This window comes from Aplidium turbinatum, chromosome 8, assembly GCF_918807975.1.
Source record: "Aplidium turbinatum chromosome 8, kaAplTurb1.1, whole genome shotgun sequence".
NCBI lineage: Eukaryota > Metazoa > Chordata > Ascidiacea > Aplousobranchia > Polyclinidae > Aplidium > Aplidium turbinatum.
In genome coordinates this window covers 22500993-22513436 of record NC_137479.1, presented here as the reverse complement: position 1 = coordinate 22513436, position 12444 = coordinate 22500993, and the positions used below count along the sequence as shown (strand labels likewise).

Genomic DNA, 12444 nt, shown 5'->3' with positions numbered 1-12444 from the left:
TACAGTACACAAGCCTTTTTAAAATAATTAACATGCCAACCTAGAATAATGACTGGAGGCCAATGTTAATTTGATTTCACACTCTGGACTAAATCAGTTGCCAAATAAATCTCAAATTACTGCAAAACTTCTAGTTTACTTTCAGTTTGAACAAAATGACAGTTTTTCTTGTTACAATTTTTGCCAGATGAATTTCAGATTTCCAAAAGAAGGGCCAAAATCTAGTTGAAAATTTACATGGTGTATATAACACAAAAGTAGCCCAAAATTACTCAAACTATACCTACACAAAGACCAGATTTTTTAACTACTGCTCAGACTATCAATTTATACTATCAATTCTGACTGCTTTCAAGCAAAGCAAATCAGCCTTCAATCAAAATTAAAACTTGCACATTGACATGGTCTGTGTATTTAGGTCGCCGTGGTTACAGCACAGTGCTTAGATAAAACTAAGCCAACTTTTGGTTGCACATTTTTTACTTTTGAAATTACTCACATGTATATAATATATATACGACTATACCTTGTATGTTTGAATTGTAAATAAGTTACCAGGTCAAGTTACAAACAAACAGCCTGTTTTACTGTGTCTTATTATGGGATTTTTATTAAAATAGAACTTGTGATATATAGTGTTAGAAATAATACGAATAGCATATATATATATATATAATAAATTGATAATTGTAAATCTGTTTCAATAAGAACTTTTGGAGAACCGATTCTGAATTTAAACCAAGCAAGATTTGAGTGATGTTCATCTTTACACAGTCTATGTTATATTTTTTGCAGATCCTGAGTGGGCATCCAGTAACATTGGTGTGTTTATCTGTGTCAACTGTTCAGGAATACACAGAATGCTTGGAACACATGTAAGCCGAGTAAAGTCTTGTCGATTAGACCAATGGGCAGATGATGCTGTGCAGGTAAGTTTTAGTCTTGCACATAGTTGAAGAATATTTGATTATATAAATGAAAATGTTTCTTAGCTTGTCTCTCAACTGATAAGAAACTATATTTTTTTTAAAACTGCGCACAGTACTGTACCTTTACTTGTCTCAAAAGTTGAAGAAAACATATATACATAGTGGAAGTAAAGCATTGATGTTACAATCTGATATTGGCATGTTTTATGAAATTTTGGTTGCTGTTTGTTTAGTGTTTTCAACAAGCTTGGATTAATTGTTAAACATCATTTGTAGTTTATCGTACAAATTTATATTTTCAATTTAGCTTATGTGTGAAAAAGGCAATGAAGACGTTAATTCGGAACTTGAGTGCCACATGCCTCTATTCTATTCAAAACCTCAGGTTACGGACTCCCAGTAAGTTGATAATATTATAAACTTCATCTTTGTGCAATGGCTTGTGAAAGTAATGGGTTTGCCATGTGCTTACATTGACGTCAGAGACAAATACAGAAATTTCTTTAGAACTGGTGATCGCTAAACAATAAACATGTCACAAATCTATTGAAAAGAATATATATAGTTGGTAGGTTAGATTTTCTTTTTTATTATATTCAAAGTTATATAATTATGTCTCATTCTTACAAACCAGCACATGCACAGCAAATATGAACTAATTAATTATTCTCATAAGACGTTAGCAAAAAGTGATTTATTTATAAAGTTGATTATTCGGTTTGCCCCTTCAATGAGTGAGGCATGCCATTTGGGGTCTGCTACTATTCGGTGAGTTCCTAACGTCTAACCCCTAACCCTATCCCCTAACCCCTGACCCTAAAACGGCAATGATAATTAGGCAACGGTACCCGATAATTTAAAAAAAAAAAATTGAAAAAATTGCCGAATAGGGATCAGACTCACCGAAACGGGCCATTCCGTGCGATTTGTCTCCACTAGCACGGGTCTGTTTAATTCTTTATTAACTGCTGTTTGAATAAGATTTCTAAAGAAGCCATCCCCATTCACAATGTTCAAAGCTTTAACATCAACCACCTGTATGAGCAATGAACCTGGTTGACTGGTTGTCTTCTTTACTTTCCACACAATGACGTCACATTTTTGCAGAGTCTTCAAAGAGCATTTTATTCATTCAAAATATGAGCGTAAAGAATTTGCAACCCCGGGAGGAACGGCGCATTATGAGACTGGTTACAAGGAAGGTTTTTTGTGGAAACGTGGAAAAGATGATAAGCAGTTTAAAAAAAGGCGTTTTGTATTAAATGCAGAAGAAGAAACTTTGAAGTATTTTGTTAAACCGGAAGTAAGAATCTCTTAATTTTTTATAAATGTATTTATTCATTTGTAAAAAAAAAACATTTTGTATTTTTTTATGCATCAGACAATGGTTTATGTTAATTGTATGTCCTGTTTATTTCACTTTATTTTTGATTTGAAAGCTGTTGCTGTAACATTGTAACAACCAGTAAGGAAAGTGTGATAATTCTAGAGTTAAATTTCGCATGTTATTTAAGTAAAATTTCAATACAATAACTAAAAATGCGTAATATTGTTGCTGTATTAACTGTTAATTATGATTCCAAATAGGCCAAAGAACCAAAGCAGACGATCAGTCTTTCCTCTTTAACAGTGGCACTTGCTCCAGAAAAAATATGTCATCCCCATGGTTTTCAGCTTTCATTCACAACTGAAAATCTCACTAGACAAATTTATCTTTATGCCGATGATGCCAAGGTGAGAAAGTGTTTGTCTCAAGATTTCATAATTATTAAATTTAGTTAAAAATATAAGGTTGTTGTTGATTAAACCTGCGCAAAATTGTATTCCTATTTTGCAATTTCCCCATTTTTCAGGATGCGGTAGATTGGTATCTAACGTTTCGAGCTACCTCCGTAAGCCTTTTCCGCAAAACCATCCCAAACATCACTGATGAAGAGGTGAGATGTTTGTGTGGTTTCAAATATCAATTGAATGTCACTATGCAAGACTTGTTGCTCACTTTCACGATGATCTTGATTCCAGAGGTTAATATTGTATAACTTAACCTTTATTATTCGGTATTGGTATGCACCATGTGCAGTATGTTGGGTTTAACTCAAGGGTAATTATTAGTTAACTTTTTTTCAGATTGTTGCAAAGTTGAACAGTCACCTGGTAAAGCAAGGATGGATGCTGAAAACAGGTCCAAAGGTGAGTTACTATCAGATTGATAGTTTATTACTTAATGTATCTGAAATGTATAAAAACCTAAAGACAGCATTTGCAAACTACAAAATTTCTACAGTATTTCATTATAAAATTTGTAAATTTCTGGCAAAGAAAGAACGAACCAACAGAATGGTGAAAATGACCATTTAGTCACTAAAACAAAACGTTCATACACAAACTGAAGCTTCTGGTAAAATGAAAATTCTCGATTTTATCAGCGACCTTAACGCCTTAACAAATCTTGATTTCTAATGCGTTTATACGAGATCGTTCTTCGATGGATTTGTGTCGGCTCCGTGCCTAAGTGGAAAGAGTGTCAAGTCGATGCCGTAAAGAGCCCTTCCTAAAACACTTGGCAAATATTAACATACTTTAAAGTAGATACGAAGAATCGAAGATTGGCTACTCAGTCTTTCCATGTTATGCCCAATACATTTGTTTATTCACCGGGCACAAGCCTTGATGTGAAATTAACAAACGATCCATTATTTTCAATGTGATTAAGACTTCAAAGTTACCTGTTTCTTTTAGTATTGTGTATCTTCGAAACATAGAGGTAAGAACTACTTCCTTTTAGTCAGACAGAAGCATAACAGCAAAACTACACGTTTTACTTTGAACCACAAAAGTGCGTCTTCAACATGAACCGCATTTCATTGTCCATGAGTTTACTTCATACTACTTTTGTGTAAGTTTCACAAAATATATACGTAAAGTACCGATGCCTTCGAATTTGCAAGTATGATTTATCTTTTCAAACTGAATGTTATGAATTTGAGATCAGTAATGGCGATGAATGGGCTAGTTTCAATAAAGAAACGAAAGTCGTTTTTATCGTATGCATGAGTCTTTGCACACTCTTTTTTTGTATTGGTTAAGTTTCGCAAGACGTCAGGCTTGTTTCAGTTTGTTTATCATGGTTGCACCGTCGTTTCCCCTGCTGAAGCAGTGGATGTTAAAATAGATTGACTCATCTCTACCTTATTCATTCTTACGTCATATGGTGGATTATGCGTAGTTTTATATAGCTGCCTTCCACTGGTGTGTAGTTTTTTTGATTGTGTGCTGCAGATCATGTGCAGTGCGTTATGTGTTTAACCAATGATAGATCATTTGAAGGTATCACGGCAATTTTGCGACGAATGGCGGAAATGAAGTGCGTAAATTCTTACGTTGCAATATATACGATTCTCGTTAGCAAAAGTAGCCATTTTTACATTGTGTCACGTCGCTTGACATCATGTAAAAAGGAAGTTTTGTTTGAAGCATGTTCTTGAGGTTTCCAGTCAGCAAATCAGTCCTTTTTTACATTGATGCAACGTCTGTAGACAAAGGACTGACTTGCTGTCTGAGTGTGTTATTGTGTCACGTGAGTAACTGAATACGCTGAAGTCATACAGCAGATTGTTGTGCAAGATCATCGTTGTTTTTGTGTTCCGCCAAGGACGCGTTGTGATCAGTGTCTGTTTTTCACCTGTTGTTTATTCGTGTTGAAACTGCTGCTCGGACACCAGGCACGAGTCACGTGAATTGCAGTTTCAACATTGTTTGATACGTACATTCGTACAACTGCGTTGGTTGTGATATTACTTCATATCAGTTGTGCAGTGCGGCTGTGCGCACTTGTTGATTAACAAGCTGCTTGATTTACATACTACCAAACTGTGTGTTTTATGTATAGTCGGCATGCGACAACTCAGCAAGTACTTCAATTCAGAAAGTACATTTCGCCTAATGTCTAAGTTAGCAAATGAGATTTATGTGCATACGTCGGACTTGCTTGGTCATCGCTTGCTAAACTGAATTTGCTGACTTGTGACACGCCAAGTTTCGGCTTGCTCAGTTGTTACCTGCTCAGTTTTATCACTTGCCAACTGAACAAAGACGGTTATTTTTCTTGAATGTATTAACAAAAGAAAAATGATCGAATCGCAATTTCTGCAACAAAATACACAACGTAAGATTGTTAAACTCAACACTAGAACTAGAACAAAAGAAGCTGTTGTTCGCTAGCCTGCCAGAATGAAATGATACGAATAAAACAGAGTACTGCCTCGCGGAGTACACGTGACAAAAGGAGTGCAGAAGTAATCAAGGAAGCATGCTAACTGCAGGCATTTGTGCATCCCCCCCAGCTCGTAAGGCGAAACTGTAGACTTACGAGCTCGACCCCTTGATTACCCATTGACCAGAGGATGCGTCTAAATCCAATGCCGGCCGTCGGGACCGCGTGGAACGGCGCAAAACAGGCGATTTTTCAATGTGAGGGACTCCACTTGTAGGTTCGGTTGGTTCCACTGAATCGAAAGGTAGCGGCTGCTTTGGAGGTTCAGGTGAGTGCTGTGGCTCACAAAGCTTCGGGCTTGAGGCTGGTGTCGGGCAGGTGAGTGCGGGCGGACTGTGATCTGCATCGAGAAGCAACATCGGAGATTCTCCAATTTCTGGGCTAGGGCCTATTTCGTGATGCGGAGGGTGGGGAGGGCAGTAGTCCGTTTCAGGAGGCTGGGCAAAAGAAGATGATGGGAGGCTCTGTGGGTGAGCAATGATGTTTGGTTGAGGAGGGATGGGATCGGCACATGCTTTAGTATGTGGAATTACTCGCAAGAAACGTCGATTCCGTTTTGTGATTCTGCCCGACCCGTCAACTTTCACTACATATTTGTCATGCGGCAACGTTTCGACAACCATTCCCACTTTGTCCCATTTTCGAGGATAGTTGCCGTTTTGGTTTTGGATAAATACGCGTTTTCCACATTGTAAGGTACGTAAAGGACGAGTATGCTGAGACAGCGCCTTATCGGTTCGACCAGCTCGCAGGCGAAGGGCGTCTTCCTTTGCCTTCCATGTATCCCGCCATGTACGACGAATGTGACGATTGGAGAACTTGACTAGGCGGTTTACAAAACCGAATGCGTCGCGCAGAGGGTGACCGAACACGATCTCTGCTGGAGAGATGTCACAGTCAGGATCAGGTGTGTTTCGCAACTGTAACAATGCACGTAAGAAGGAATCGTTGTTCAGGTCTCCGTTTGGGCTCACATTAGTCATGAGCAAGCGTTTTACAGTTTTGACAGCCACCTCAGCTCGACCATTAGATTGAGGGAAGTAAGATGACGATATGCGGTGCTGCACACCCCAATTTTTAAGAAAGAGTTCAGTAACGGCAGCCGTAAATTCGGGACCCCCATCTGTGGATATTTCCTCAGGAACACCAAACGTGGCAAAGTACGAGCGCAAGAGTTGAGTCAAAGCAGCTGCTCCTGCGGCACTCGATCCTGATGGCGTGGCAAATACATCCGACCACCCAGAGAATCTGTCCCCAATGACCAAAAAGTGACGGCCCCCATAGTCAAAATAATCTGCAAAAATTTTCTCAAATGGTGTAGCTGGGGGATCACATGGCGTCGGGGGAGGAGCTGCTTGAGATGGAGCATTACGATTACATGAAGTACACGAGTCACGAATAGCATGGATATCATTAGTCATACCGGGCCAAAATACTATAGCACGTGCCCGGCGTTCCATGGCAGACACACCTTGATGACCAGCATGCAACGTTGAGAGTACTCTAGGCCTAAGCGATGGTGGTACAACAATACGATCATGATATAGAATAACGTCGTCTTCAACAAAGAACCCGTCACGATAGGGGAGATATGGGCGAATGTCGCCGGTGTTGGGAAAGGTGAATCCCGTTTCAATAGCTACCATTAACTTGCTAAGGTTTGGATCGGCGGCTGTTTCCCGAACGATTTCAGGCCATTGCAAGCAAAAGGCATGGGCGGCATCTGCCTGTATGGCAGTAACCAGCGCCATTTCTGCTACATTATTTTCTGCACACGACGCTACAGCAATGAGATCGCATGATACTGGGTGACGTGAGGCAGCATCGGCTGCGCAGTTGGTTGTGCCAGGTAAGTGTGCGATATCAAAGCGCCACATTAGTGTACGCTGTTTTAAACGAAACAGGCGAGTGTTAGTGATTTCGTCCAACGTACGGTCACCGAATATTTTTACCAATGGCTTATGATCCGTTACAATAACCAAATTATCACAGCCTTGCGTAAAATACTTTGTCTGTTCTAGGCCCCACGCAACTGCTAGGGCTTCGCCTTCTATGGGAGCATAACGTCGTTCGGCCGATGAGAGGAATCGGGATCCTGCAAGAGTCACTTTCCAACCTGATGAGCAGCAGTCCGGTATAGTGGAAGCACATACGCAATGTTTTTGGAGAAGGAAATATCCGATGCCTTTGTTGGACCAGTCAGGGCGCAAACATGTTCGACGGCAGGGGTCAAAGATTTCTACCCCATGGCGAATAGCATCAACGATTGCCGATTTGGAGGCGGCAAATGCGGAATCCAGCTCCTGAGACCATTCGAACTTATGCTTTGGGCTAAGGAACGGCTTGAACGGTGCCATTAGGTCACGCGGTTGAGCATAGTTTCCTACTTGGTTGATTAATCCGAACCAGCTGCGTATGTCTGTGATATTATTCGGGACTGGAAATTCTTGGATGGCGAGCAAGTATTTAGGGAGGGGCTCGACCATTGCTTCTGAGATACGGAATCCAGCGAAATCTACGGTGCGTTGGGCAAATTGAAACTTGTCGGGGTTAAGGACAATGCCCGCCCGTCCCACTAAAGTGAGGAATTTTATGGTTCGCCACCAATGTTCCTCCAGTTGGCTATCATAGAACACTGTGTCGTCGACACAGCGTTCTTTGCGCACAAAATCGGTTAATATGGTATTGAAACGGCGATTGTAGCCATCCCCAGAGGATAGGAATCCTTGCGGTGCCCTAGTGTAGCGCCATCTTCCAAAGGGAGTGATGAAAGTTGTGAGATGCCGATCAGAAGGACGCAGTGGAACACTGTGATAGCCGTTCCATGCGTCAGTCACCGATTTCCAAGTGTTTCCGGGGACACGACGGGACAGCTGGAATGGAGCTTCGGAGGCGAAGGTTTCTCTCTGGCAGAATTTGTTTAAGGGGGACAGGTCGACAGTACGGCGTGGTGAGCCATCATTTTTGCGTGTGATAACCATGCGATGACACCATGTGGTGGGTTCGCCGTGGGGGACTTTTTCAAGGATTCCCAGAGCCTCGTCGCGGAGGAGATCAGCGTGTACTTTTTCTTGCCAATGCAAGGGGATAGACGCTGGTGTATGAACGGCCACTGGTTTCGCGTTGGGGTCAACATGTATTTCTATGGGAGGACCAGCCATACAATGTAGCGCGCGGTGCGGGCAAGTGTTGAAAGTGGATGCGGCGTACCTCTGGAGTAGCCAGTTTGCCATCTTGTCATTGTTTTCAGGTGTGCATGGGAACGGAAGCTTGGTTGGGGGAGCTGGAACTGCACCACGTTGAGGGCAAGTGCACGACTCCAGTTGCTTGCTGGGTACTGTGCATCCACCGTTGACAAGTCTGACGACGTTGATTTCTGGTTCGATAAGATTGTGCGCCATTTCTTGCTTGATCTGATGTTCCCCTAGAGTTGGGAACTTCGGGGATAGGGCACCTAAATGCAATAGTGTGTCATGAGATAAGTATAACTTGTCAACGTCTGGACTGATGTAAATCATGCACCGACGTTCAACATTGCAGCCGTGCGCTGTACCCCGAATGATGGCACGAAATGCTCCTGTAATGGAAATAGTAGAGCGATTTGCAGCTATTAGGTTTGGTGCGGGTACAAGGGTCTCTTGTCCAAAGCCGGATTGCACAAAGTTCTTCAGTGACCATACATTTATTTGGGCACCAGTATCTGCGATTGCTGTTACTTGTGCTATCACGCTAGTGTACCTGCCTTGATGACATGAGTCATCCATAGATATGTCTACCCGAACTGTGGGATGTTCTCGCATGCGGGATGGTGTCCAATGCCCTTTTTGGAATGTGTGGTGAGGACCACGAATTGTTGAGAACATTGGGTCTCGGGCTGCGATGTCAGTTTGTGTTGAGGCAAATGTGCCTATTTGAGGTACAGTAGGTGCTACACAGAGTGCTCCGACTGATGCATCTTTAGGAGGAGCGCCCCATTTGTTTTTATGACGAGATGACCGAAAGCATTCGAGACAAAGGGAATAAGGCGTAGTGTTCCAACCTCTGGGGCCTTCTCTGTAACGATTGAATAATCTATTGCATTTAGGGCAGTGAGTTTTTTGTGACCAATTGGGAGAGGAAGGTGCTGCCTGGATGTGTCCACGGTCTCTTGGAATAGGGCTTTGGCTTTTCTTGCGCTTGAACGTCGACACTGCCGAAACGTCATGAGATGGTACCGCATTGCGAGCCATTTCTTTAATCTCGACAAGGGCGATGATATCGTTGATGGGAATCGACAATACTTTGTCCATTCCCATCATTTCGCGACGAATCTCACTGTCCGAAATTCCACTGAGTAGTGTGTCGCGGATCATGTGATCTGTATAACTAACTTTCAGCCCGCAGGAACATTTCGTAGTGAACGCACATATATCCGCTTTTCCTCGAGCACGAGCTGCAAAAGCGCGAAATTTTTCGTCGCGCATTTGGTGCATCGCCATAAACTCTGACCGTAACACCCCTGTGGCGACAGGTATAACGGCCAGTTGTCGCATTGCAAGCAAAAGTTCATCTACAGGTTTGCTCACTGTCTCAGCGTCAGCTTGGAGAAGGCTGTCCCCTAGGGCTTGGCCGGTACATTGAAATAACTGGACTGAAGCTGCTTCATCAGGAATGCTGCAACCTTCTTTAAAAGCCTTCCATCTTCTGGTGAACACGCTCCATTCTTCTGGAGAAACTCCAATATCTACAGTAGGTCGATTTAGCTTCGGGCCAAGGTTTACGGGCGCTGGAGCGTTGCGCGTCGTAGCAGCATGACTGTACGTGTGACTTTGCAGCACCACACAAGCAACCGCTTCGGGCACGTCGGCTGTTTCAAAATTACAGTTGGGAAAGGCGCATGTTATCACCACCATTCCACAAATTTCTTTAAATTAACCTTATCCTATTGCGATTCGATCATGAACAAAGACGGTTATTTTTCTTGAATGTATTAACAAAAGAAAAATGATCGAATCGCAATTTCTGCAACAAAATACACAACGTAAGATTGTTAAACTCAACACTAGAACTAGAACAAAAGAAGCTGTTGTTCGCTAGCCTGCCAGAATGAAATGATACGAATAAAACAGAGTACTGCCTCGCGGAGTACACGTGACAAAAGGAGTGCAGAAGTAATCAAGGAAGCATGCTAACTGCAGGCATTTGTGCACCAACTTTCAGCCACTTGCTGAAATGTTGCTAGCTCAGTTATCACTTGCTTAACTGCCGTTTACTCAGTTCACTGCTAACTTGTAGGAGGCTTTGTTTTATGACAGCCCGTGTCATTTCACATGCTTCTTTTTAAAATATTTCCTCCGATAATTGACCGAAATAAACTAGCAACAGATGAACAATTCGGCTGTTTTTCAGAAACTTTAAATTAACCTCATTTCTGAATGCAATTTCTCCATAATCCACACACAATATTGTTGCTTTCATTAATTAACCCTTGTTATTCTTTCTATAGCACACGGAACCTTACAGAAAGAGATGGTTCACCTTGGAAAATCGGAGATTACTATATTTTGTCAACCCATTGGTATGTTCACAATCTTCAGTAGTTTTAAAAACAAAATATTCATAAATGGATTGTTTGTTCAAAAGAGTCCAAATTGTAGATACTAAACTCATGTTTAGCAAATATTTCGAAAACTACAGTACACTGTCTTCATCTTCGTTTCGAAAAATAAAGACAGTATAGTTTTCGAAACATTTGCTAAACAATGTAAACATGTGATTATTATCTGCATTTTGAGCTTTTTATTTTTTGATCAGTTTGACCAGACGTTCCAATCATTTTGTTCCTAAGTTTTTAGATTGTTTGTTTTTTAAGCTTCTGCTGACAGACCAAGAGATTTGTTTCTTAAAGCTTTCTTTTTAAAGTTTGAAACTGATTGTTCAATTTCCTCCAAAACTCTAACCAGGACGCATATCCTCGTGGAGAAATCTACATCGGAAGTCGATCCGACGGCTTCCACATCCGAGATGGTCTCCCAGCTGGTCAGCAAGAGCGTGGCTTTGGATTCACCATCACAACCCCTGACAGGCATGTTCGTAGAAAATCGTTTGTGAGCGCATGTGCTGGGATTGTAACAAACATTAAAAGTGTGGATTAGAGTTGGGATCGATGTTAAAGTTTCTGATTTTGTTTTTACCAGTTCTTTAGCATTCGTAGCTACTTGATGCTGGACTTCGTACCAGCATCAGAAATCTTGGTCATGCCGTTTTTTCAAGAACGGATGTATTAGCCACGAGAACGTCTGAGCTGTCTTAATATTAGTGGTGGGCGAGAAACCAGGAAAGCAAACGAAGATCGACTCTTTCTGACGTCACAAAAATACAAGGTTGTGATGATGTCATACCTCGATGAGAAAATTATTACACAACAACAGCGTCACAAGAAAGGTCTATCAACAAGTGCGAACTGCACAACTGATATTAAGCAATACCACGACCAACGCAGTTGTACGTATCAAACGATGTTGAATCTGCAATTCATTTGACTCGTGCTGGTGTCCGAGTCAACAGTTTCAACACGAATAAACAACAGGTGAAAAACAGACACTGATCACAACGCGTCCTTGGCGGAACACAAAAACAACGATGATCTTGCACAACAATCTGCTGTATGACTTCAGCGTATTCAGTTACTCACGTGACACAGTGTTAACTAGATGCTATTTAAACTAAATGCACAGCAAAACACACTCAGACAGCAAGTCAGTCCTTTGTCTACAAACGTTGCATCAATGTAAAAGAGGACTGATTTGCTGACTGGAAACCTCAAGAACATGCTTCAAACAAAACTGCCGTTTTACATAATGCCAAGCGACGTGACGCTATTCATTGCTAGTAGAGTCAGGATTAAATTTTCCAATGGTAAAAATTCTCACAACTACAAAAACTAACTGTTTTTATGGTTAGTAGCTATCGATAGGCTTTTGTTGACTTTATAGCGCTGTTTTTCCGGCAGTTTTTTAGTATTGTTGCCACTGTAGGTTTTTTAAATTTTAAAAAGTTTAATTTTCTTTTTCCAACCCACATGAACAACATACCAACTTTATACGTCATGCTACCGCAGGGATTACTTGATGTGCTGTGAAGACAAAGAAGAACAGAAATCGTGGATATCCGTGATAAAGTCGGTGATGATGAGGCCTTTGGACTCACAAGATACCGCCGGTGAGTGATATTTTTTTACCTGATTGGACTTTATGCTTCCCC

The 12444-nt window shown here is 41.4% G+C and overlaps 1 protein-coding gene across 5 annotated transcripts in view; it reads left to right on the top strand.

Annotated features, from left to right (window-relative positions):
* Positions 1-12444, top strand: part of LOC145775123 (arf-GAP with dual PH domain-containing protein 1-like) — a 36608-nt gene that overhangs the window by 17811 nt on the left and 6353 nt on the right. For all 5 annotated transcript variants that reach the window (XM_082586332.1, XM_082586328.1, XM_082586330.1 and 2 more), the window contains exons 2-10: positions 796-929; positions 1237-1328; positions 2037-2232; positions 2517-2663; positions 2783-2866; positions 3057-3119; positions 10688-10759; positions 11145-11266; positions 12302-12402. In XM_082586332.1, the coding sequence (XP_082442458.1) occupies positions 796-929; positions 1237-1328; positions 2037-2232; positions 2517-2663; positions 2783-2866; positions 3057-3119; positions 10688-10759; positions 11145-11266; positions 12302-12402 (1011 nt within the window). The remainder of the gene's footprint in view (positions 1-795; positions 930-1236; positions 1329-2036; positions 2233-2516; positions 2664-2782; positions 2867-3056; positions 3120-10687; positions 10760-11144; positions 11267-12301; positions 12403-12444) is intronic.